Source organism: Petromyzon marinus, chromosome 23 (genome assembly GCF_048934315.1).
Source record: "Petromyzon marinus isolate PM22_M1 ecotype Great Lakes invasive population chromosome 23, UKy_Petmar_22M1.pri1.0, whole genome shotgun sequence".
In the NCBI taxonomy this organism is placed as follows: Eukaryota; Metazoa; Chordata; class Hyperoartia; order Petromyzontiformes; family Petromyzontidae; genus Petromyzon; species Petromyzon marinus.
In genome coordinates, this window is record NC_133689.1 from 12,427,216 (window position 1) to 12,454,118 (window position 26,903).

The window sequence follows — 26,903 nt, forward strand, 5'->3', positions numbered from 1 at the left end:
GGTTGCCGACCCCCGAGGGCCACGCGGAGATCGGCCGCCTCCTGCAGTCGTGGGGGCCGCGCGCCCGCACCGCCGCGGTCATCATGGGGGTTGTTGATTGTGCAAAGGATGAGCAGGTATGGCGATTAAACGATGAACAATTGTAGGCGTGGCTTTAATGTGAAAAATATAAAGCCTCAATTTCATGTACTGTATTGTGAAGACCTGACATAATTCATAATTTACAGACCTTTTGTCATACCACTGCTGATTAAAGGCTTCCCCACACTCATCAGCCGTTGAGATTGTTTGTCCATACTTCAGCACGACGGTAAATGCGGTTCGTTGAAGGGAGAGGTCCAGGTCTGGTTTAGGTATCATTCGCCACTGTGAGCCTTGGCCGGGAATCAAACTCAAGTCGCCAACTTCATACTACAGCGCCATAACCACTGCGCCAACACCACTCCACCCCGAATGCCTCTATAAATTATTTTATTGGAGAGAATCAGTTCCGTTTTCGCAGAAAAGTTGATTTTTTTTATCCCTGCCAGAATCAAGCCACGGAGGTCTTTGGCGAAGATGAGAGTCGAGCCCTTAACTGCATGGTCCGACACAGCCATGATGGGTTTCGCAGTTGCTCACTCTAGGCAGGGCCAGCAGGTCTGCTTTAAACGTGAATCCCTGTTTGCATTTTAGAAGTTTGCCTAATTAAGTGATCGGCCGCATGTCGCCTACCTTTACAAGCCACACCTGCCGCTTTGCCCGCTCTCAAGCGTTAATGGGTTAAGCAGTGACGGCGACCCCGCCGATTGATGCGGAGTGGAGGCCCTGGGGCGAGAGGCGGCGCGGCAGGCAGGGCGGGAATGTAGGGCACGGTGGGCACGGCGGGCATGGTGGGCACAATGGGGTGGGTGGGCACGGCGGGCACAATGGGGTGGGTGGGCACGGCGGGCACGGCGGGCACAATGGGGTGGGTGGGCACGGCGGGCATGGTGGGCACAATGGGCTGGGTGGGCACGGCGGGCACGGCGGGCATCGATGTGCTGGCCGCTCACAGCATTTGTTATTCGTGAGGTTTTTTTTCCGAGGAGGTGAAAGTGACACCTCAAGAAGTATTGCTCCTGGTGATGGCAATGCCATAAGGTCATTGTGTGGTGTGATGTGGGCGAGTAGGCTGAAGAGGTCAGAGCATCGAACCGGCACCGCTGAGGACCTAGGTTCGAATTCAGGCAGCCGCCTGTGATTAATCACGTTCTTGAGTGGAGTGAGGTGATGGTCTCAGCCCGGTCACCAATGATTGCACAACACCATATTAATTGTAGTTCTGCACTTAATTTGGATAAATTCCAGCTCTGATAATTAAAATATCGGTCTGTTATATGGCAAACATTACTCTCGTGTGCAGAGCGTGGGAAAGTGCTGCCCTCTAAGTGGACCAGAGGTCACTTGAAGGGGCCTCAGAGGTAGCTCTGTGATATCCACTGCCGTGGGCCATTCAATAGCATGAAAGATTGCTCTGCTTCGTGAGAGGATGACCTGAAGTAGAGAGCACAATTAAGATAGAAATGTGGAAAACTACAAAAAGATGTGTAAACTCATCATATGCTGGCTGCTTGTCTGACAAAGTTGGTTCATCAATGGCTGAGTAGCTGGTTGAGGGACAGAATATTTTCTGGTGGCTGGGAGACTATTTGACTGTATACCATCTCACTTATTGAGAACATGGAATATTTCTAAACATTGATTTAAAGCTTTCGTGACTGCATGGATTCATCTGCTGGTTCTTTCGGTAAAGTCACGTAGAAGGGAAATAATACAATAATAAAAATACAACATAAAATAAAATTATCACGACGTTTCGGCCACAACACAAGTAGCCTTCCTCAGGTGAAGAAACAGAACTGTCGGAAATACAGCGCTCCAATGAACACTGCTAAGCTTGGCAGCGTCTTTTGAGCTGGGTGGGAGGAGCAGAGCGCCTTGACGAAGGAGTTCATATATCAACAGAAGAATTTAGCATTGAAGTAGCTGTGTTAATGTGAGAGATTAGCAGGGTGTTAAAGTCAGAAATTAGCATGTACAGTGAGGGAAAAAAAGTATTATTTCCCTTCTACGTGACTGTACCAAAAGAACCATTAAGATATTTATAAACACATCATCATATCAGCAGATTAGTTATCTGCGTGCATTATCTGCCTGGCCAAAGTCCAATATGGCTTTTAATTATTCCTCCACACCCACCAATTAAAGCGCAATGATGCCACAATTGTGCCCGAGGTCAGGTGATCAATGGGCAGTGTTCTGCAGCATTAGTGGTCTCCAGCAAGCAGTGGAAATTCCACTTTTAATATGGCCGAGACCAGGGCCTTTATGCAGCAGTCACAGGTGACTTCTCAGCAGAACCACGGCTGATAGTTGTTGTTTATTTAATCAGTCAGGAGGCAGCCCTGGCCTGGAATGATCTTTGTGATTGGGGAGGCTACTGCTGTACCGACTCGGCAAAATCCCAACCGTGCAAACTAAAGTCCTTGGGGCATAGCAGGCCCCTTTCACCATTCATAGCAAACGTGGTGGATACTTAACTGGGCAGGGCCAATTGGTCCAATGACACGTAGCAAGCAGCACCAATAGCCAGCAACAGGAAGGTAGTGCCTGAGCGGACGCTGGTAAGCGAGGTAGATTTGGTATTTGCGCGTTCTTATTGCGCGTCGGGCCCCGTGGCTCAGCGGGAGAGTGAGGGGCTCACAATTGGTGGATTGTGAGTTCAAATCCCGATTGGGGATTGACTGAGCCCATCATCCCTCTGGGGTTGATGAAATCAGTATTGCTTTGTGGGGAAGTAAACATTGCTTGTCCTATGGATATCTCGCCACGGTGGCAAGATCTTAACTACCTCACCTGGTATACAGAGGCACATGGATTCAATCCCGATTCTGACACCTGCTGTATATTTTTGCATGTTCTCCCCGTGGTCGCATGGATTTTTCTCCAGGTCCTATGGTTTTTCCCTCCACATTTAGAGTCAACACGTGTTTATGGATAAGCCACTTCGTTGAGCTATCATTTGTGGCCAGGTCGCTTGTAAAAAAAGAGCTATATAGCTCAGTGGACCTACCTGGTAAAATAAAAAAATAGTTTAGCTGTTTTATTAATAGCTTGTCCCTTCCAAAGGAATGTGGTATTTACACCACAGGAGGTGGGCACAGCCTCAATGCTCATTTGATGAGGAAATCACTCTGACTTTTGGCTCGTCGGACAAACGGCTTCAAGTTGTATGCCAGGGACAGACGCGTGATGCGATCTGGTTCTGAGAAAAATCATCAAATAAAAGATACACACAAGACACAGGGATCGCAACAGGGAAATACAGATGGGTAGGGTACTGCATGTGTGCTCTAGGGAGCTCTCGAGAGTCCTTGTTGATGGTAATTTTTGGCCTTCTCTCCCACACTGACATCTTGCAAGGGGTGGAAGTACGGAGTCCCCACACTAAATCCCACCAGATGCGAGCTGGCAATCAAATAACTGTGGTCTACCAATGTATAGTGGACATGTCCAAGAGGATGTCCAGCAAGGAGATGGAGCAATGAAATCGGCTTCATCACCTGAAATGTGCAGGTGGTAGGTGCATTATTGTATCCCAGAACTGCTTGGACAGTCCTCCATCCAGCAGTGGATTGATCATGGCTGATGATGATTACCCAGTTATTTTAATATTGGCTAGTATAATAAGTGCTTCTCTGACATCTCGTAATCGATGTATCTGGTTATTGGCTACCAATGAGTTATAAGGAAAGAAAAAAAACTTTTAAATCACAGTCCAGCACCGTCCACTCTCATCATCAATACGGGGTGCAGGACAACGTTGCGTATCCGACCATCACACGACCACCCTGAGCAATTTATCGGCCACACCCAGGGCAGGATTTGCGCAGGGTGCAACTGTCATTTTCTCGAGATGTTCCACATATCCGATCGACCTTTCCACATATTGACCTTGAACCCGTCACCGGACAGTCGGATACGTGGCGTTGTACTGCATTCACCTTTCAGGTTGCAATTTTCTCCGATTAGCAAATCAAAGAATTATTCACCGTCAGTGTATTCGACCTGATGAACTGACGATGAAAAATATTCCTTGATTCACTGAATCTTCGCGCGTCTCAAGAGACCCCACCTGCGAATTATTTTTATTGAAGGCATTCCAGAGCTTCGGTGCTTGCCGTCTTTGCATACCGCCGTGCAAAACAATGCACTATTGATGTTGGGTATCTCAAAGCGTATTCGGTCCCTTGGCTTCAAAATACAATTAGTCTGACATTCAGGAAATATTTCGCAAAGTGTAGACGAAGCAACCCCACACCAGAGGTAGGATGCCAACACCAATAAGGGAAGCTGAATGCCCCGCCATCCCAGAAGCTCCATTACAAGCGGCTTTGGCGAGCAGTGGCAGAGCAGGCTCCAGGCAGCTCGTGCCAAGAGGGGGTACACAAAGACATCCATCAGCAAGCTGTACCAACAGCCCCATTGCAGGGTGTACTCAAGCAAAAGCGACGAGAGTGTTTCAAGAAAGAAGAACTACATTCTAGGTGTGCCAGACGTTGCGCAAGTGTACAAGCACCAGTGCCTGTAGCGTTGGGGTCAAAAGGCAACGTGATTTTCTGCTCGAGTGAGCCACGGAGGCGGTGCTCATCTCCCGCTAACATCGTTGAGCCAGTGTAGGAAATTCCCCATTCACATGGCGGAGGCGAGACAAAATCCGGAGGACAAAATAAATAATCAGACGACGTCTCCTTCCCTTGTCTGTCTCTCAACATGAAAAAATAAAAGTTCACCAAAAAACTTTGCCCATCGCGGGGGGGGGAGTTACGTTGTGTGAAAATCACCGCAATCGGCAAATCCGCGATCCGCAAATTCAAAAGGCGAATAGGAAAAATAGGGTTTGGTTCACTGTTCATCAATATGACACCCATTCCTCTTGTTTAATGTCACCTTATATAAGCCAAAACAGGAAGTATCTTTATACGTAAACTATGGTTAACATTTTGTGTAGTGTTAAATATTACTTGTATGGTATAGGGTGAAACATAAGGTTAACGACAAATGTACAGTAAATGTTATGTAGATTCAAAAAGAACAATGTAATAATTATTTTACCTACTATGAGTGATCAAGATGGTGTGTCTATTCTTTCACGTGAGCAGAGTGCAGTTAAAGAGCACCTTTACTGTGCGTGTATACAATGAGTACTGGACAGGTGGGCAAAGTTTTAGTGCATTTCATGCACAACCTACAGTATCTGCAGCATGGCCTTCTGGGAGTGCATCACTTCAGCAGAATTCTTTCAAGCAAAGAAAACCGTGGCCCGGTTCTGACACTGTGGTCTCACCAGCAGAGTCACAGAACGACCACTGGTGACTTCCCAACAAAGTGGTACTTGTTTTATTAATCCCGGAGGGACGATAGGCCGAGTCAAACTCCAACCAGAATTTTAAGTTGAAGCCTGCTGGCAAGCCACTCGCTCTCCCGCTGAGCCGCATTAGGGATGTACGCAAATCCTCTGTTTATGAACCAAACGTGGTCATTATACTGAGAAGGCATGCACGGTACTCACGATTCGTGAAAACGAGACGCGAACGTGAGACAGGGAGCGAACCAAAGCCGAAACAATGCTGGTTATACTTCAGCATTGGCAAAGCGAGGACAAAGCAAAAAAAGGGAAAAACCGGGGCAAAAAAACAAAAAAACTGGTTCGGTGAGTGGGTTCATTTAGAGTCCCTTTACGCAGCAGATTATAATACCTAAGACAAAGACAAATTCTGAAACAGTTGTCACGACCATAATAATGAAAGATCACATTCTGGACAAATAACTGAAACTTGGGAGCAAAGACCGAAAACGATGACAGCAAAACATGAATTACAGGCCCAGTACTCTCCTATTACACAAACATGTTTCACTCGCAAAGAACAGCCTGGCTCGTCTGCTATTACCTGGTTAGTTGTCGGAGCTGAGCTTCCGGTTGAATCTTGAAGGAGCCAAAGCTGTTAAAGGTCCCTGGCACCATGGCGACGCCACTCAGCATAGAGTAGGTTTTGTCCAAAAGCCCAAATGACTCCATCATGTTAAACCCTGCACACCGCACAGCCGATACAACCGCACCGTTACACCCTGCACGGTCTCCCCTTGTGTGCCCTGTTGGCCTTCAAAGGTTCTTGCCAACAGGAGTTGCCTCGACAGCCTTCACGGCCGAGACGACAGGGGGACTTCTGCGTCGGGTCAGGTCTGAACACGCTGCGAGCGCCACTCACCTGACACCGTGTGCCCGTTGAGGAACGCGAGTGGGCAGGCTGCGGGGAACACAAATAGAGCACACGTGAGCACACGAGGCACAAGGGAGCGCGTGCGTAGGAGTGTGGGTGCATGTGTATGAGTCTATACGTATGTAGTTTGTTGAACTTCTTTTGCACCATATGTAGCCAACCGTGCTAATCAGAGGTACCGGGGGAAGAACAACCAAACACAAAAACTGTTTTAAATAAATTAGTTTTCAATCTAGATGATTTAAACGTGCATAGATCGAGTGGCTTCCTAATATCGGAAGGAAGAGCGTTCCAGACGGCCGCAGAAGCGCGTTTGTGTGCCACACCGGTATTTATTATCTGATCTGGTTCTGGGCCACCACTAGGTCGACTCGGCCTCAAATGAGTACCCGATACGGTGTGTAAACATCGCCACTCGGGAGACAAAGGCGACCGGGCGTGGTGTGAGCCACCCACTCCCCGTGTGCCGTGCCGGCCTTCATAGGTGCTACTCGCCGACAGCACTTGCGCCAAAAGCCTATGAGGCTATGCGGGGGATTATTGTTGTGTGGCCATGTAGTGAGGGCTGCGTGGCTTGTGTACTAGGTGTGCGCTATGCGTGTGCTAGGTGTGCGCTATGCGTGTCCTAGGCGTGTGCTAGGCATGTTGCGAGGAGTGGCGTGCGCGTGTGTCGTACTGGCCGAGGCCGTCTCGCAGATGAAGGCGATGAGCTCATCTTCGATCTTCTGGAAAGCGTTGAAGTCGTCCACGAAGAAGAGGTGCCGCTCTGTGGGCTGGCTCGCGATGGACACCAGCTCCGTGTAGTCGGCGTCCGCGATGCCGATCCCGAAGATGCTGACGCCTGGGATCGAGGGGGAGGGAGAAGCGCGGAGCCGGCTCAAGCGCGCAACGACTGCTGCTGTCGCCGTCCCTGGCCGCCGCTGCCGGCGCCGGCTCCCTGGGGGGCCGTGGGAAATTATAAACTCCCAGTGAGATGGACAGAAGAGATTTGGACGAGAGGCAGAGATGTAGTGAGGTGAGAGCAATGTGGACAAATAGATATTAACTGACAGTGAGGTGAGTGAATAGAGATACAGATGAGACGTGAATGTAGTGAAATTAGAGAGATGCAGAAAAGAGGCAAAGATGTCGTGAGGTGAGAGAAGAGAGCTGCAGACAAGATAGAGATGAGAGAGATTAATTGTGTGTTTCCGTATATTGGCTTTTATGTTCATAAGGATCTGGATTATGGCGGATATTTGGTGCATCCCTCTTCATACGCGAGCTCCATGGGGGCTTTTCCCTCTCATTCCTCGCGCCACCGGTGCCCAATACCTTGTTGCGTCACGCTACGTCGGTGCCATCGTGCGCATTACCATCGTGCACTGTGAGAGGAACTCACGATATCCGGCCCCTCTCGATTCCACGTTGTGCCCGCATAGGCCTCGCTTTCACAGCCCTGCGCTAGGCCGTGCCGCGCGACAGCCCCGAGGCCGCGTGACCGTCATCGCGCCACTGCGCTAGATCAGCAACCTACTTGCTGTACAGCTATCAATTGGCTGGGGGGGGGGCAGGGGGGTTCACAAGAATGCACCGCACCTCCAGAGTATTGCATTCAGCGAACCACACGCGGTACGACTCAAAACCCCGCCGTGTGGCGCGTCGCGCTGCCCACCGCTAAGCTGGATTTCGCGAGCGATGAGCGGCGTCTCGTCCTGGGAGCGGCCGTCCGTGAGCACCACGAGCACCTTGGGCACGTTGCGCCGCATGCCGCCCGTCTCCACAAACAGGTGGTCCCGGACGTGCGTCAGCGCACGTCCTGTTGCGGCGGACACAGAGAGGCGGTGCGGTGAGTCGGCACGACAGGGATCGTGTAAATGATATAACAGAGTAATTACGCATTTAGTATTGGCAGTTTGCCGGACGTCTCCCTCAATGGGAAGGGCTCTGCCCCCCCCATTGAGTCCGGCTCGGAGAGGTTTGCCCGTGGTTTGCCGGGTAGAACATTGAGCAGGGTCACCCAGAGGCTGCCCGGAGGGCCATGGCAGAACGTGACGTGGGCCCCCCTCATGCATTCGCGAGAAAGTAACAACAAGGCCGTTGTGGGCAGTGCCAGATTATCCTACTAGCAAAAGTAGCTACATATGCTACGGGCCCCGCACTTTCAAGGGCCTCGCGCTAAACGCTTTCAAGCTATCAATTCCGGTTCAGTGATTCTGCACTTGCTCTATTACTATAGTACTATACCGCCTTCAACTTTTATGAATGACTGGGTGTTTAAGGTTAGCGATTTGTCGTGTTATTTGACAGTATAGCAAATGAAACGATACAATTACTTTACCATGCAAGTAAAAAAATCGTGTTTTAATAGTTACGTGTTTTTTTTATTTAAGGGTCCCTTTATAACATATGCTACAGGTCCCGCACTAGCTTAATCCGGCACTAGTTGTGGGGCCCTCTTTTGTGTGGGGCCCGGGGAAAGCTGTCCCTTTGGGTTCCCCGCCCCGCTGTGGTGCCGGTGTCGAACGGTGGGCAGCCGTGGAGGTGGCGAGGGGGAGGGGGGCGGGGCGAGGGCCGCACCGGTCTTGGTGTTGCCGCCCTTGTAGCGCATGTTCTCGATGGTGTGCAGCAGACTCTCCTTGTCACGGTGCATGCTCAGCAGGAACTCGGTGCGCGCGTCGTCGCTGAACTGGGCGATGGCCACCTGGCACGTGGTACGGGGTGGGGGTGGCGGACGGGAGGGTCAGAGGGCACTGGCGGGCGGAGCGCCGCCGCTACCGAGCGAGGCTTTCGCCACTGCGCTGCGCGGCTCTCCGCCGTGCCGTTGCACTGTTACGGCGCTGTGCCGAGCGCTCTTCCGCACGCTGTCCGATGTCTTGCTCCACGTGCTGGGACTTCTTCGGCTCAGAAAAAAAACACATTAGAGCCACACAGAAGGTTTGTTTTTTTATTTCTACGAGGATTAAATATACCTCCAATGATCACGGCTGGCTACATATGGTGCGAAAGAAGTTGAACGTACATACAGGCTCTGTTTGGGAAGGTGTTATTTTGCACAAGTATATTATTAATTGGTAGATACATGTTAGAATAACCGCTCGATGTTAATTAAGACCAGTATTGCCACATTCCCTTTATGGCCACAGCTAACATCAAGTGGAGATTATTTTAAACCGGTCCTGCGCCTCCAAAACGTCGACTCAGCCTTAAAATTAATATCTGGTGTGGCATGTGGTGTGGTAAACAACAGCAGTGGGCGTGACGCTGTCCACACCACCCCAATGCGTGCCATACCGGGCCATAACATGGGCCCCACTGGTCTGTTCAGGGCTACATGTGGATGCTTGGTGTTCGTCTCCACGTAGTTGCTCCGCGTGCGTGCGCCCACCTGTGCCCCGTCAGGTCCGATCTTGTCCAGTGCGCCCGCTGTGCTGTACAGGAAGCGGATCACCTTGTGGAAGTTGTCATCACCGATGCTCCAGGAGCCGTCCACCAGGAACACGATGTCTGCCTTCGCACCTTTGCACACTGCGCACACGTAGCAGCAGCAGCGGTGCACAGTGCCCGTTCACATCACACACCCCCAGCTGGACCACGGCTGCAGATGCTTACTCGTGCCGTGGGTGGCAACAGCCAAGTATAAGGCGACATACGGTCACGGTACAGCACTGTGATCGCTCGCTAACGCTGCTGCTAGCGGGAGGGGTCTCCACTTAGAGGTCCCACTTTGAAGATGTTATATTGGCCTACTCTTCCACGCTGGCCAAACGTCTTGAAAGAAGTGGAAGTACCCACAATTGACCCCACCGCACGCGGCCTGCTGATCGACTAACTGTTGGGCCCACGTGCTCGCCGTTACCGCTTGGAAGCATCCCTTTAGGAAGGAGCGGGGGGTTAAAACGCTTTGTACCAGCCACACAGCGAGAACGGTAACCTACTTGCTGTATAGCTATATTAAAAAAATATATTTTACAAGGTAAGGGCTCACTGAGCTATGTAGCTCTTTTTCAGATGCGACCTGGCCACCGAAGTGGCTTCTCATCACGTGAATATGTATAGCAGCCAAATAATAAACTAAACGCATTATTCGAAATGTGGAGGGAAAAAGCAGAGGACCTGGAGAAAAATCCACGCCACCATTGAAACTCCAAATATACAGCAGGCGTCAGGGTCGAGATTAAACCCACGACCTCCTGTATACCAGGCAAGGTAAGTTAACATCTCACCACCATGGTGCCCATGGTTGGGACGGGCATCTTTGTAGGATGGGGGGGGGGGGGCAGGTGGGTTCACAAGAATCCACTGCATTCACTTCCTGAAGAAGCTCCCGGCACTATGGAGCAAACCACCCGCGGCACAACTCCAACCGCCGTGGTCGTGGAGGGAGCGGTCGTAACGCGCCTCCCTTGTTCAACCTCAAGGGGAGGGGCGGTGAAGAGGCAGCGGGCAGCCGTGCGGGCGTGGGTCACGCACCGTCGCGGGCAGGAGGGATCGTGGGCGGCGGCGTGGTGGTCGTCGTGGTCGGAGTCGTGGTTGGGACGGGCACTGCAAAAGCCGCACGCGCGCGCGCCCGCGCGCAGGCGTACACGGTGAGGACGGACCGACGACCGCCCGGGCGAGCCATGGCCGCCGTCAAGCAGCGACCGGCCGCCGGCGTCCCGCGAGTGTCGGGCGTCGTCACGCGTTACCGTGATGTTTGTGAACGACAGACGCTGGGAAAGTTAACTGCGCGAGCATTGATGGACATGCCCCCATTGACGTTTGGCGGGTCTATAAAATGTCAAGGTGCAGCCCTGTGATTGGCCTACTCTTTTACACTGGCAAACACGTCTTGGAAGAGGTGGGAACACCCACACTTTACCCCACCACATGTGACCTGGCGATTGGCTATCTGTGGTGAGTCCATTGATGCTGCTGCGTGGACAGAGGTGGGGGGATTTGTTTCAGCTGTTGTGCCGGGAGGTCGAACCGGTGACCTCCGGATCACATGTAGCCATTACATCACGGCAGCATCCTAGCAGGTGCTTACACAATGCGCAACTATACGTATTAGAAACTCAGCGTATTTAAAATGTATATGGCCAGGTGTGTTTTTTGTGCAAACACATCACAGTAAAGATGTCTTCAAATCTTAAAATATTACCGCTTCTAAAACCTTTACATGCATTTCATAAGTACAGTAAATATTAAGACTTCAGTTACATTACAAATTATGTTTGTCGTTCGCGTTCGCCAAGTACGATCCGTCTGTCATCACTACCCCTGGCCCGTCTCCAGTGGGGATTACACCGCAGAGTTTTTACGTGCGAGAGCGATTTGCCACACGAGGTCCGGGACTCCGTGACAGCACTTCAACGACCCTGCGCTAATGCAGCGTGGAGGCCACGAGCCGACCACACCACCTGGGGTTGTGACGGGACGCGCGGATGCTGCGCATCCCCGAACCTTCTCTCGCGTACTCTCTCGAGGATTAGCGGACTGTGAGTCTATGTCCAGGTCAGTTAGCCAGGAAATGGCTTCAGTTGATGTGCGGTGGAGATTCGGCTTCAATGCCTCCGTTGAATGTTTCAGAGTTTACAGTGGTTCACTGCAGTGTGGTCGCACATAGAGACCCAAAGACTCACACAGACCCACACATCGAGTTCACAATGGCGTTCACCACTGTGTGGTCACAATAGTCTGGTCGGTGTTCATGCAGTCGCACGCGACCAGGGTTAATTCTAATCCCTGGTCATGTGTCCGCTCAGTGTCCTTAAGATGTGGGGAATCGATTTAACGTGGATCGGTGTTGCGAACGTAGAGATTCAATCCCGAAGGTTCGTTAGCGGGATCGACGATGATCACGTTGCTCGTTCCGATGCCGGGGATCACCCGAAGCTGTCGCCATACACCTGTGCCTGGCACCTCGTGCGCGTGTCCCGTGCTGTGTGCTTCAGTTTGGAGTGGAGCAACTCTTCCCCCCACGTGGTCCAATCCATCATCACGATTCAGGGTGGGTGAATTGACTCACGAATCAATAGCTCCTGAACACTTTGGTGAACACAGCATTATTGAGGAGCTGGAGGGGTGTTATGAGCTCTTCACAATGTATATAATAACCAAAAAATACCGGTTCTTACACGCGCATATCGTGAGCTCGGAGAATCCGTGTCAATCGATAAATCAGTGGATCGTTACACCCCTTAAGTCCGCTCTCTGTGCCGGGTATAGCTGGGCTGCGCATATGACTCCGCTTTGCTACGTGTCACTCTGGCGTGCTGCACATGACTCTGGTGTGCTGCATGTGCCGGGTATGACTGTGCCGTACTGGTGCGCTCTGTGGCGCTGGTGGCAGGCCCCTCGGCCTGTCCCACGAGCGCGGTGATGCTGACGCGGTAGGGGGAATCGGCCTGCAGCTCCGGGATGCAGTGCTCGATCTGGCTGCCCGGGAAGACCGCTTCACGCTTGGGACCTCCTGGTCAGCATCAACGACAGTGGGGATACACACACATTACACACACACAGCAGGGATACACACACATTACACACACACACAGCAGGGATACACACACATTACACACACACAGCAGGGATACACACACATTACACACACACACAGTAGGGATACACACACATTACACACACACACAGGGATACACACACATTACACACACACAAAGCAGGGATACACACACATTACACACACAGCAGTGATACACACACATTACACACACACACAGCAGGGATACACACACATTACACACACACACAGGGATACACACACATTACACACACACAGCAGGGATACACACACATTACACACACACACACACACAGCAGGGATACACACACATTACACACACACAGCAGGGATACACACGCATTACACACACACACACACACAGCAGGGATACACACACATTACACACACAGCAGTGATACACACGCATTACACACACGCAGCAGGGATACACACACATTACACACACACAGCAGGGATACACACACATTACACACACACACACACAGCAGGGATACACACACATTACACACACACACAGTAGGGATACACACACATTACACACACACACAGGGATACACACACATTACACACACACAAAGCAGGGATACACACACATTACACACACAGCAGTGATACACACACATTACACACACACACAGCAGGGATACACACACATTACACACACACACAGGGATACACACACATTACACACACACAGCAGGGATACACACACATTACACACACACACACACAGCAGGGATACACACACATTACACACACACAGCAGGGATACACACACATTACACACACACAGCAGGGATACACACACATTACACACACACACACACAGCAGGGATACACACACATTACACACACACAGCAGGGATACACACGCATTACACACACACACAGCAGGGATACACACACATTACACACACAGCAGTGATACACACGCATTACACACACGCAGCAGGGATACACACACATTACACACACACAGCAGGGATACACACACATTACACACACACAGCAGGGATACACACACATTACACACACACACAGTAGGGATACACACACATTACACACACACACAGGGATACACACACATTACACACACACAAAGCAGGGATACACACACATTACACACACAGCAGTGATACACACACATTACACACACACACAGCAGGGATACACACACATTACACACACACACAGGGATACACACACATTACACACACACAGCAGGGATACACACACATTACACACACACACACACAGCAGGGATACACACACATTACACACACACAGCAGGGATACACACGCATTACACACACACACACACACAGCAGGGATACACACACATTACACACACAGCAGTGATACACACGCATTACACACACGCAGCAGGGATACACACACATTACACACACACAGCAGGGATACACACACATTACACACACACACACAGCAGGGATACACACACATTACACACACACACACAGTAGGGATACACACACATTACACACACACACAGGGATACACACACATTACACACACACAAAGCAGGGATACACACACATTACACACACAGCAGTGATACACACACATTACACACACACACAGCAGGGATACACACACATTACACACACACACAGGGATACACACACATTACACACACACAGCAGGGATACACACACATTACACACACACACACACAGCAGGGATACACACACATTACACACACACAGCAGGGATACACACGCATTACACACACACACACACAGCAGGGATACACACACATTACACACACAGCAGTGATACACACGCATTACACACACGCAGCAGGGATACACACACATTACACACACACAGCAGGGATACACACACATTACACACACACACACACACAGCAGGGATACACACACATTACACACACAGCAGTGATACACACACATTACACACACACACAGCAGAGATACACACACATTACACACACACACAGCAGAGATACACACACATTACACACACACACAGCAGGGATACACACACATTACACACACACACAGCAGAGATACACACGCATTACACACACACAGCAGGGATACACACACATTACACACACACAGCAGGGATACACACACATTACACACACACACACAGCAGGGATACACACATTACACACACACACACACAGCAGGGATACACACACATTACACACACACATTACACACACATTACACACACAGCAGGGATACACACACATTACACACACACAGCAGGGATGCACACTCATTACACATAGCGCTGCACACACGTTACACACAGTGATACACACACGTTACGCACGGTGATTTACGCACGGTGATACACACACGTTACACACAGTGATACACACACGTTACTCACGGTGATACACACACGTTACGCACAGTGATACACACACGTTACTCACGATGATACACACACGTTACACACAGTGATACACACACGTTGCACACAGTGATACACACGTTACGAACAGTGATACACACACGTTACTCACGGTGATACACACACGTTACACACAGTGATACACACACGTTACACACAGTGATACACACACGTTACGAACAGTGATACACACACGTTACTCACGGTGATACACACACGTTACGCACGGTGATACTCACACGTTACTCACGATGATACACACACGTTACACACAGTGATACACACACGTTACACACAGTGATACACACGTTACGAACAGTGATACACACACGTTACGCACAGTGATACACACACGTTACGCACGGTGATACTCACATGTTACGCACGGTGATACTCACACGTTACGCACGGTGATACACACACGTTACTCACGGTGATACACACACGTTACTCACGGTGATACACACACGTTACTCACGGTGATACACACACGTTACACAACACGTTACGCACGGTGATACACACACGTTACTCACAGTGATACACACACGTTACTCACGGTGATACACACACGTTACGCACGGTGATACACACACGTTACTCACGGTGATACACACACGTTACTCACGGTGATACACACACGTTACGCACGGTGATACACACACGTTACTCACGGTGATACACACACGTTACACAACACGTTACGCACGGTGATACACACATGTTACTCACGGTGATACACACACGTTACTCACAGTGATACACACACGTTACTCACGGTGATACACACACGTTACGCACGGTGATACACACACGTTACTCACGGTGATACACACACGTTACGCACGGTGATACACACACGTTACGCACGGTGATACACACACGTTACCCACGGTGATACACACACGTTACTCACGGTGATACACACACATTACCCACGGTGATACACACACGTTACACACGGTGATACACACACGTTACGCACGGTGATACACACACATTACCCACGGTGATACACACACGTTACACACGGTGATACACACACGAGTCCATCGTCCCTTGCCGGCACGGCCGGGTATCCACACCTGCCAGCGGCTCCCAGGAGAGGCGGTACGAGGCGGCGTCGCGCACCGGCTTCCAGCGCATGCACAGGCTGTTCACCTCCACGCGGAACGCGCGCAGCTCGCTCACCATCAGCGGCACTGCGCGGACAAAACGAGCCCCAGCAAGCCGTTAGCGAGACGCCCACTGGGGTATACAATGGGGTGGCGCGGCCATTTTCCACCGCCTTTGCCGCCCCAGTGTTGATATTTTACGCATCGCACCAGGTACTGTAATGAATTAAGATGACCTCGCGTTTAGATATTTCCCGCTGATGTTAGTTTTGGCAGGCAATAGGCTGGTAGGTGTTGGATGCGGGGGATGATGAGTGCATGAGTGGGTGGAAGGTTAAGCTGGTGGGTGGGTGACCTGGTGGGTGAGTGGGTGAGCGGGTTGGTGGGTGATTGGGTGGGCTGGCCAGTGGGTGGTCTACGGGCGCCTAGGCTGGTAGGTCGGTGAGTGTGTGTGTGAGTGAGTGGTTTAGTGGGTGGGTGTGCCGGTGGGTTGACGGGTGAGTGGGTGGGCTGAGCTGGCGGGCGACGTGATGGGGAGCCGGTGGGCGAGCCTGTGGGTGGGTGTCGTGCGTCCCGGCGAAGGGCGGCTACTCACGCGTGCGTCCGGGCCCCTGCAGGGGCTCGCTGGTGCCCCCGGGGTAGAGCGCTTGCACCTTGACGCCGTACTCGGTGCCGGGGCTCAGGCCCTGCAGCATCGTGCTTGTCACGTCCCCCACAAACACGTCCTGCGCGGGGCCGCCCGCTGCCGGCACCGCATGCCCGTGGGAAGGCAAGGCGTGCGTGGGGACAAGGGTGGGTGGGTTCAAGGTGAGGACTCAAAATAAATACCGTGTGCCACTGCGTACGCCTTCGCGGTTATGCCGCTGCGTATGTCTCCGAGCTGTGCCCGGGTTGTACCGCTTGTTGTTTGCCGTGACGTTCGACGTTACTTTCCATGCGTGGCCTGCCAAAGGTATTTGAAAGTCCTGTTTGGCCCTCGGCATGGAGAAGCTTCCCCCACCGCTGGTGCACTCGGTCGCCGTTTGAGTGCGTGTGTGGGTGAGCTGCGCACCTGCGGGCGAGTAGGTGACGCGGTATCCAAGCAGCGGGCCGCGCACGGGCTCCCAGGACACGCGGAAGCGCGTGTACCACTCCTCCGAGATGCGCAGGTTGCGCGGTGCCACCAGAGGAACTGCCGGAGACGGACACGCGCCAGCGTGAGCGGTGACGTGACGGTGCGGCGGCGGCAGCTCAGCGCGGCTGAAAACGCCGGATGGGCACCCGGAGACGGGCCTCGACGGACAAAACCGTTATGGATTCTACGCAGCTTTATATATCCTCCGCATGGCACGGTGGGCTTGTCTATTTATGCAGTCAACAATAAGCAGAGGGACTAAGGGACAGCACCACGAGTGAGTCCCAGATGGGGACTTCCGTCCTCAAGGTGAGGTCTAGGGGAGTCCTAGACGGGGAGAATGAGCGACCTCCCATTTAGCTACGAATGACCGTGGGTTTCAATAGTAGGTATTGCTTGCTGAAGCAGAAAGTGTGTGGAGGGGAGTAGTGAGATGATCGGGGAGAGGGTAGGAAGGAGTGAGTCCATTGAACAACTTTTATTGGGGATAGAAATCGGGCTACATTACAGTGGGGCAGACTACGGGAAAAGGTGGCTCTGTGAAACGGTCAGATTTTTTAACATCTTGATACAATGACAGTCGCCGCCCCATGCACGGAATGTGGGCAGTTTAAGTGGCCAGGGTGGATATGTGATGGGTCGGATAGGCCACGACGTACTGGATGTCAAAACAATACAGTGATTATCATGCAGTTCATAATCACTCGCCCTAGCCCTGCAAGGCCTGTGTTGCCCAATACAGAAGGCACCATACATGAATTGTCCACGATTTATGAAACACGATCAATCTGGCGTCAACACAATCGTGGAAGAGCAGTAATCTTCTGACAATTGACCAGACAAAGTTGGTGCTTAAAGCTCAGAATGTAAAGAGTACTGAGCTAAGTTCTGAGTTTTAGCTGAGCGAGGTAGTGAAGATTAGAGTGCTCTGCGCTTACTTGTGAGTTTTCCCTCTTGTGTACAGCGGTGATGCCGCGATAATTTAATTACAGTTTGTCAAGAGGAAAAAAAAACCCCAATTCATTTGTGGGTATCACACTGAATAGTGTTAATTAACATTTTGTACAGTGGGCCCTAACGAAGTCGATCATGGCAGTAAGCAGCTTGAAGACGCAGAATTGTATCGCCCTTGTGGGACTTCTCAGTGAGCGACTGTAGCCATCGAGCCAACGTTGGGGGCTCGGGTGCAAGCTCCGTGTCGGTATGGAAACCCAGATTGTTACACACAGGGGCACCACCGCTGAGCCGCGGGCACTCAAACAAGTGATGTGGATTGCGGTGCGTTCTGGTGTGCAATGCACTCGTGCTATTGGTTTTGTCTGTATTGAGCGCGTGAGGGGAGATGTCAAGGTTGGAAGTGAACTTACTAATAGCGGAGTCAGTTTGTGCTGGCAATTAATTTTTGGACAATGATGTGACGCGTGGAGCAGAAAATCGAGTCTCATCTGGCAAGGATCCACTTGCCATGTGAGCAAAGCAATGGAATATTTCGTAACTGAAAACTATTTGAATTACTCCTATAACCCAAAAAATAAATATTGCCTCTGGATGTCACTGAAGGGCACCTCTTTACACCACATTTTAAACATTTCTCTTGGCCCGGACCGCGGAACTCTTGGTCTGTGGGCGAGAACTACGCGCACAAATGTGTGTGCATGTGTGCGGGTGTGCGTATGAGTTTGTGAGTGAGCGCTGTGGTTATGTCTTTGTATCATTGGGGAGAGGTAGTGTAGTGGTTATCGCGCTGCGCTACGAAGCCGGCGACCCGAGTTCGATTTCGGCTCGCGGCCGACACCAGTGACGATTATCTGAACCGGTCCTGGGCCTCCCCTCTGTAGACCCAGGCTAAAATGAGTACCTGGTGTGGCGTGTAAAACATCACCACTGGGGAGACAAAGGCGGCCGGACATGGTGCTGGCCACCCACTCCCTTTGTGTGCCATGCTGGCCTTCATAGGTGCTCACTAACAGCACATGCCCCAACAGTCGGTTAAGGCTATATGGGGGATCTTTGTCTTTGCACTGTGGTTGTGTCTGTCTGTTAGGTACCAATATAAAAGCAACATTCGGCCAAAACGTTTGAAGCAGACTGCTTCAGTTAAAATGGAATGATATTTCATCTGCAATTAATTCATCACGTCGGCCTTCTTCATAAATATTTCGTCAGGCAAAGATACTCTCCATTTGGCCAATTGCGAATGTCAATTAGCTTCGTGGCTACTTCCAAGTGTATTTTATTCCAATTGAATTATGACAGTTAGAATAAATGTCATCGCGTTTCTATTGGATTTCCCCCCCGATATATTTCATATTATATATTCAGTATGTTAAAATCTTGATTCGAAACTTTCGTGACTGCAGGAACCCATACTCTTTGGCATTACCTGATGACGGTTGCTTGTGTTGCAATCGAAACGTCGTGATTGATTAGTTTTATACCTACGTGACTTGGCCGAAAGAACCGCAGAGTATGAGTATTCAGTATGTTTGATATGTAAAGTGTTTACGGTTTATAAGTCGATATCAGCTAAGCGTAAATTGGTGTTTTAACTGCTACGATTTGAACAACTGTTATTGATTTGTTCACAAAGGTTATTCCTGGTGTGTATGCTCACACATCGTTCCCGTTACTTCCCGGGGTTTCTCTTGAGAGAGACACGCGCCCCTCCCTACGCAAGCACCCACCTGCTGTCACGACCGTGTTCCGGACGGTTCTCTGTGTGCACTCTGTGCGTCCAAACGCAGCGCGTGCAAGTGTAACCGTGTACAAGCAGCGCGAGACCGTGCTAAGTGCTGTGCCCCATGTGCAGTGCGCTACGTTTTGCCATATGTGCGGTTGCCCTGTGTACCCATTGGCCCATGTACCGGATGCTCTGTGCGCTGGATGTGTACGGGTTGCCCTGCGGTGCGCCGTGCCGTGCGGTACTAACGCGTGCGTGCGGTGCCGTCCAGGTTGCCCCCTTCGCCAGCCTGGTAGAGGGAGGTGACGGTGACGCGGTACGGGGTGTCGGGCAGCAGGTTCTGCAGGATCACGTTGTTCCGGCGTCCACCCACCAGCACCTGCAGGGGCATCACAACGCAGGTGTTGTGTGGCAGTGTGAGAGGTTATTGTGTGGCGCGGAAGAGGGTCATAGATGCAGCCAGTAACACGAAAATCTAAAACTATTTTCTATTTTACCAGGTAGGGCCCACTGGGCTGTACAGATATTTTTCAGAAGCGACCTGGCCACAAATTACAGCTCAACGAGGTGGCTTCTCACGTGGAAATATATAGCAGCCAAATACTCTAAACGCATGTTGATTCTAAATGTGGAGGGAACAATGGGAGGACCCAGAGAAAAATCCTCGCAACCACGGGGAGACACACAAACTCCAAATATACAGCAGCAGGCGTGCGGGTCGGGATCGAACCCACGGCCTCCTGTATACCAGGCGAGGTAGTGCACCTCGCCTCCATGGCACCAAAAAAACCTCGACCAACAACAACCAGCAACATAAAATAAAAGATACCTTTTTTTCTCTTCGCCAGATGACAACCGCTTGTGTTGCAATTGAAACGTCATGAGTTTTAGGATTATTTTTTATTTTATTTTCTATCGACGTGACTTTATCGAAAGAACCAAAGAATATAAAAGATACCTCTTCTTACCAACAGTATGAAAAGAAAACACAAAGTGCACTAAAAGTAATGTATGACTAACACGCGTGTGTGCATGTGAATGAACGTTTACGTGTGTGTGTGCGAGTGTGTGTACGTGTGTGTGTGCGAGTGTGTGTGCGAGTGTGTGTAAGTGTGTGGTGCTAGCGTGGCGGTTAGCACGCTGCGCTACAAACCCGGCAACCCGAATTCGATTCCCACTCACGGTTAACACCAGTGACGATTATCTGAACCTTTCCTGGCCTCCTCCCCTAGGTCAAGTCAGCCTCAAATGAGTGGCCGGTGCTGTGTGTAAACATCGCCACTGAGGAGACAAAGGCGGCCGGGCATGGTGCTGGCCATCCACCCCCTCATACACCATGCCGGCATTCATAGGTGCTGCTCCCTAACATCGCTTGCCCCAACGGTCTGTTCAGGCTACACGGGGGATCTTTGCCTTTGTCTACTGCGAGTGTGGTGAGTGCGGTGGGCGCGGCGGGCCCGTGCCTCACCGCCTCGGGGGACCGCGTGCCCCCCACGGGCTCGTAGACGATGCGGTACTGCAGCACGGCCCCCACGGCGTGCTCCCAGCGCACGAGGAAGCTCGAGGAGGTCTCGTCGCTCGTCACCAGGCCCCGCGGGGCGCCGCGCGGAGCTGCACGCACGCACGCCGAGACGCGGGCTCCGCTCACCGCGCTCACCACACGCGAAACGCTCACCACACGCGACACGCTCACCATTCTCACCACGCGCGACACGCTCACCATGCTCGATCACCACACTTGCCATGCGTACCACAAGTGCAATGCTCACCATACTCAGCACGCTCACCTCACCTCACCACACACACACACACTCGTGCCTTCACAAACAACGACAACCACTACCCTAGTTTATTCTGCAGGTGGCAGAAATATTCCTCGACCAATAACAACAACTTCAACGCTCAACAACCGATTTGTCTTCAGTCCCTTCTGTCAATCCGCTGCTGCATGAGGGCCTCCCCAGGCCACGCAAATTATGGGGGTTATTTGACCATACTTCACCATGCTGGTCAGTGCAGGTTGTTCAGGCGAGGAGAAAACGCACGGGAGCATTATAAGCCCTGCACAGCCGTATATGTTGCTGCACTGCCTTCTGCTGCCCACCGTTGCAGCCTGTAGCAACCCGTCGTGCACACTGCTCACTCATCCAAGCGCTATCCAGGTTCTACCCTGCTTATCTTCCGGAATGTCACGAGATGGGGCACATTCCGTGTGATCCGGTGACATCCTCTAACCTACTGGAGGGAGATTCATTATATGGGCCCATTATACCCAGGCGTGCCAGTCACTCGTTAAAAGTGGATATTCTCCAGTCTAAAAACTAAGCAAAACTATTTTTTATTTCACCAAGTAAGGCCCACTGAGCTACATCGATCTCTTTCTGAAGCGACCTGGCCACAATTGATAGCCCAACGAAGTGGCTTATTATGTGGAAAGTTACAGCAGCCAAATTTTCTAAACGCATGATGTTTCTAAATGTGGAGGGAAAAACCGGAGGACCCGGAGAAAAATCCACGCGACCACAGGGAGAACACGCAAACTCCAAATATACAGGCGCCAGAGTCGCGATCGAACCCACGACCTCCTGTGTACCAGGCGAGAGAGTTAACATCTCGCCATCGCGGCGCCCTCATTTAGCAGTTCCGCATAGACATCTGGGCCAATCACAGCATAGCATACACAACCAACAAGGCGTCGGCCTTCTCAATGTCACAGTGTCACTGTTAATTTCGTCGTCAGCGCTGCCCGTTAGACGTCGAGGGCATTGGAAACCCGACGGCTCAGCGTCCAGAAGCCCCATCAGTTGGGATGGCCCTGGAGGAGCGGTTGGGGGTGGTGGATGGAGGGGGGGGGTAGGGGAGGGGCTCTCCCGGCCCCAGCACCTGGCAGGACTCACCGGCAGTGGTGGTGGTGGTTGGCGTGGTTGTTGTGACGTCAACTGCATTCGGCACACATACCACAAGGCAGACACTTAATGGTGGATAGTTCACATAAAAGCTACACGTCGGGGGATAATGGGCCTAGATGTTAATGTTAGGGGAGTGAAGCTTGCACAGAATGTATCGTCCTGTTTGGGCATGGTGCAAACGCGATCCTCGGTGAAACCAGCAGAGTACATGAAGCGAAAAGACGCAGTGACAAGTTCGGTAAATCATAACAGAATGCGCTTTACACACAACGCACGCACACGTAAGGCATTGCACCAAATAACAGTTTGAGATTTTGAAATAATGGGTGAAACGTGTTATGAGTGCCCATATCTACGCCAGCGAGTCTAGCCAGTGTGGTTAAAAATGGGTTTAAATTTCGGTTATGGTTAACCGTGTCTAAAAACTGGTTTAAACCAGTTCAAGTTTGTTTTAACTTCGCAAAATATGGTTAATTGCTTATCGCGTTTGTATTCTTGCGAGCACTAAAGGACAGCACATACAATCATACAAACAATCATCATTAACATAAACAGCAATACACACTCCCCAGCATTACTCACATATACTCTCAGGGCAATATTAATGTTTGTGTATGTAGCTTCTAAGTAACACTAGTTAACCCCATGAGCATTAACATTTACTGTTAAATACTAGAGATATGCACATCTAGCCATATATGTATCTTTCTGCGTGTATCTATTTGACTAATGTGTGTGCAGAGAGCAGTAGTGGAGCTATCAGCACGCTGCGCTATGAACCCGACAACCTGAGTTGGATTCCCGCTCACGGTAAACACCAGTGGCGATTATCTGAACTGGTCCTGGGCCTCCCCTTTGGTCGACTCAGCCTCAAATGAGTACCTGGTGCGGTGTGTAAACATCGCAAATTGGGAGACAAAGGCGGCCAGGCATAGTGCTGGCCACCCACCCCGCACGTGTGCCTTGCCGGCCTTCATAGGTGCTCACGAACAGCAACTGCCCAAACAACCTGTTAAGACTATACGGGAGATCTTCGTCATCGCGACTAATGTGTGTGTGTGTCTCCCTGTCACCTCGAGCCCCCGTGTCGACTGCGTGCGGCACACTCGTGGGGCTGTCTACGAAACGTTTCACCAAATGACGGAAAGCGCCGCGGTCAATGTGCCCTGCAAAGTTCACTGCCTCGGGGACCTCAGCCATGCTTCATCGTGTTAACCTTACAAGCAGGCGAGCGGAATTATTATTTAACTGCGCGACGTTTTCTTCGGGAGATTTTCATTCCAGAGCCCCAAAAACATTATTTGGGTTCGGCTTTCCATTTTCATACTGAAAAAAACAATTATTAGCTCCAGTTCTCAGTTCGGTTCCCTGGTCTAGACACCAGAGCAAACCTGTACACAAGGGCTTACGGATTGACAGGAGGAGCAGTCAGAGGTTTTCCCCACTTTTCGAGCAAACACAGCGGCTTTGAGAAGACTTCTTCTGTGTTGCTCTTTGGTTCTTTCGGTAAAGTCACGTAGAAAGAGAAAATCATAAATTAAATAATAGCATACGACGTTTCGATTGCAACACAAGCAATCATCATCAGGTACAAATGAAAGAGAAAACAAACTTGGTAGGGTGTTGACTGTTATGTTAGCCGACTCTCTGTGCTGTAATGCATTATATTTCTAAGTTTACTTTCGTTTGTTTTCTCTTTCATTTGTACCTGATGATGATTGCTTGTGTTGCAATCGAAACGTCGTATGCCATCATTTAATTTATTATTTTATCTTCCTACGAGACTTTACCGAAAGAACCAAAAGCGGTAAATCTAGTTTCTTCAGTGTCATCAGTATTATTGCTACGACCATGACGCTTTGTTTACTCAGGAGAACCCTCACTGAGTCCCAGACTTTTTTTTTTCAGAAGAGTCCCTGCCAAGTCTTCACGGTAGGGGGCAACGTTGCTGCGTACCATCCCCCACTGAGGAATGTGCGGGTGATTTTTCAGCACCGGGACGTTTTGCCAATTCTGGTCGCATCGCGTGCGTGTGTGTGCGCGTTTTGTTCGCTCAGTTCTCACCGAGTCTTTTCAAACTCGGTCGTTTGTTACTGTACAACAGGGCCTGCCCGAGACAATACATCGGCACGGACGTGACCCGACGGACCTTCGAGTGCGAGCCGAGATGGGGGGCTCGTATTTTGCAGTCACCTTGCCAACAACAATCGGAACGGCGAAGCACAGGTGCGCAGACAATGCCTCGTGTGACGCGGACCCCTGCTGGCACGGGTCGATGACTCGCTGAGACAAGGGACAAGGGGGCCTTCCACACACAAGGCACCGCCTGCGCCCCGCGGCGCGGTTCCACGGCGCACGCGGGGCCGCGCGTGCCGCGGTGCACCGCCGTGAAACATGCTGGGTGTCACAGCGGGAATCGCCAAGGTGGCGAGATGTCATCTCCCTCGCCTGGTATACAGGGGGTCGTGGGTTTGGAGTTTGCGTGTCTCTCTCCCCGTCTTTTGCGTGGATCTTGCTCTGGGTCCTCCGGTTTTTCCCTCCACATATAGAAACGTCGGTTTAGACTATTTGGCTGCTTTAAATTTCCACGTGATAAGCCACTTCGTTGAGCTAAAAAGGAGCTACATGGGTCAGTGGGCCTCACCTGGTAAAAAAAATAGTTTAGTTTAGTTTTTTAGTGCACAGATGGATGGATGCATCGCAACTTCGAGGCCTCTGTCGAGTTTGCTTTCTCCCCCTGTTCTGCATGACATTCATCCGGGTTCTCTGGTTTTCTCCCACAGGTAAAAGAAAAACCCATGTAACCAGGACTGGCCACATATCCCAATGCTGAAACATTACTCGATCGGGATTACACATAGAAACATCGCCCCCCTCCACTGTGAACACTTGACTGGACCTTCCTGTAAAAGAGTCTTGATACTCAGTGAGGCTATCCTGGTACCTGAATAATAATAATAAAAATACTAAGCCAAGAAAACACGTTGGACGATGCGTGGTGGATTGCTGCAATGCCTCTGTTAGAATCTTCAAGCTGTGGGTCTGGATTCGCTTCAATGCGATCGATGGTCTGGTCATATTTCCGTAATCACATGCCGGGCTTCACATCTATATTCCTGCGCCCGTGCTAAGCGTGGGGACAATTCAAATTGACGTTGACTCACGAGTGCAGTTTACTTGACAGCTACAAAGCAGCCCAAAACCAGCCAGGGGTGAGGGAGCTACATGGAGAGGTCGAGCTCACGCGTGGTGCTGCCTGGTGCCCAATGAGGGTGCAGGGTCAGTGGAGGCAAATGCCTCCCGCAGGAATCCACCGTTGGATAACCTGGATTGATCCGCGGCTCCCGCACAAATTGCGATTCCGCCACGTGCTTTGCGATGTGCATTCCGATTTTCTTCGCAACCGGAATCGCAGGCAAATTCACATTGTCTCTCCCACCAGTGGCAGAAACGTAATCCTGGTGAGATCGCCGCCCTTACGCCGCTAGCTCAACCTATCCGGCTAAGTATGTGGGAAATTTGACCCATTTCCCACCACCTAGCGGTGGAAGGCATTCATGAAGGGCGGCCAAACAGCCACCGCGCCCCGCTTTCCTGCCATCTGTGCAGGCACAGCTGGCCAGGCTGCAGGGACGGGAACCCCCGCTCGCGAATACCAATGGCGGGATCGGCCCGCTTCCACCACTTTGTCGGTGATCGGTGAGTCCCACCAGTGGCGCTAGGCATGATTCACAGCTGCTATGCGAGTCTCCCGATCCTCAATTTGCGTCAGTGAGTCTACGAGCCAACGGGAACTTGAAGCGGAATTTGTCACCTCCCAAACCTGCAGTAGGGAACCGCCCAACAAAACCGGGCCCTGCGGAACCCTCGCC

The 26,903-nt window shown here is 51.2% G+C and overlaps 1 protein-coding gene across 3 annotated transcripts in view; it reads right to left on the minus strand.

Annotated features, from left to right (window-relative positions):
• LOC116945283 (collagen alpha-1(XII) chain-like) overlaps nucleotides 1–26,903 on the minus strand; it is a 325,203-nt gene that overhangs the window by 111,849 nt on the left and 186,451 nt on the right. For all 3 annotated transcript variants that reach the window (XM_032959676.2, XM_032959677.2, XM_032959678.2), the window contains exons 36-49: nucleotides 23,020–23,061; nucleotides 21,591–21,733; nucleotides 20,372–20,501; nucleotides 17,380–17,499; nucleotides 16,924–17,070; nucleotides 16,299–16,415; nucleotides 12,589–12,735; nucleotides 10,755–10,826; nucleotides 9,670–9,809; nucleotides 8,862–8,985; nucleotides 7,957–8,100; nucleotides 6,979–7,143; nucleotides 6,291–6,329; nucleotides 5,973–6,111 (exon numbers count right to left, since the gene is read on the minus strand). In XM_032959676.2, coding sequence (XP_032815567.2) covers nucleotides 5,973–6,111; nucleotides 6,291–6,329; nucleotides 6,979–7,143; nucleotides 7,957–8,100; nucleotides 8,862–8,985; nucleotides 9,670–9,809; nucleotides 10,755–10,826; nucleotides 12,589–12,735; nucleotides 16,299–16,415; nucleotides 16,924–17,070; nucleotides 17,380–17,499; nucleotides 20,372–20,501; nucleotides 21,591–21,733; nucleotides 23,020–23,061 — 1,669 coding nt within the window. The remainder of the gene's footprint in view (nucleotides 1–5,972; nucleotides 6,112–6,290; nucleotides 6,330–6,978; nucleotides 7,144–7,956; nucleotides 8,101–8,861; nucleotides 8,986–9,669; nucleotides 9,810–10,754; nucleotides 10,827–12,588; nucleotides 12,736–16,298; nucleotides 16,416–16,923; nucleotides 17,071–17,379; nucleotides 17,500–20,371; nucleotides 20,502–21,590; nucleotides 21,734–23,019; nucleotides 23,062–26,903) is intronic.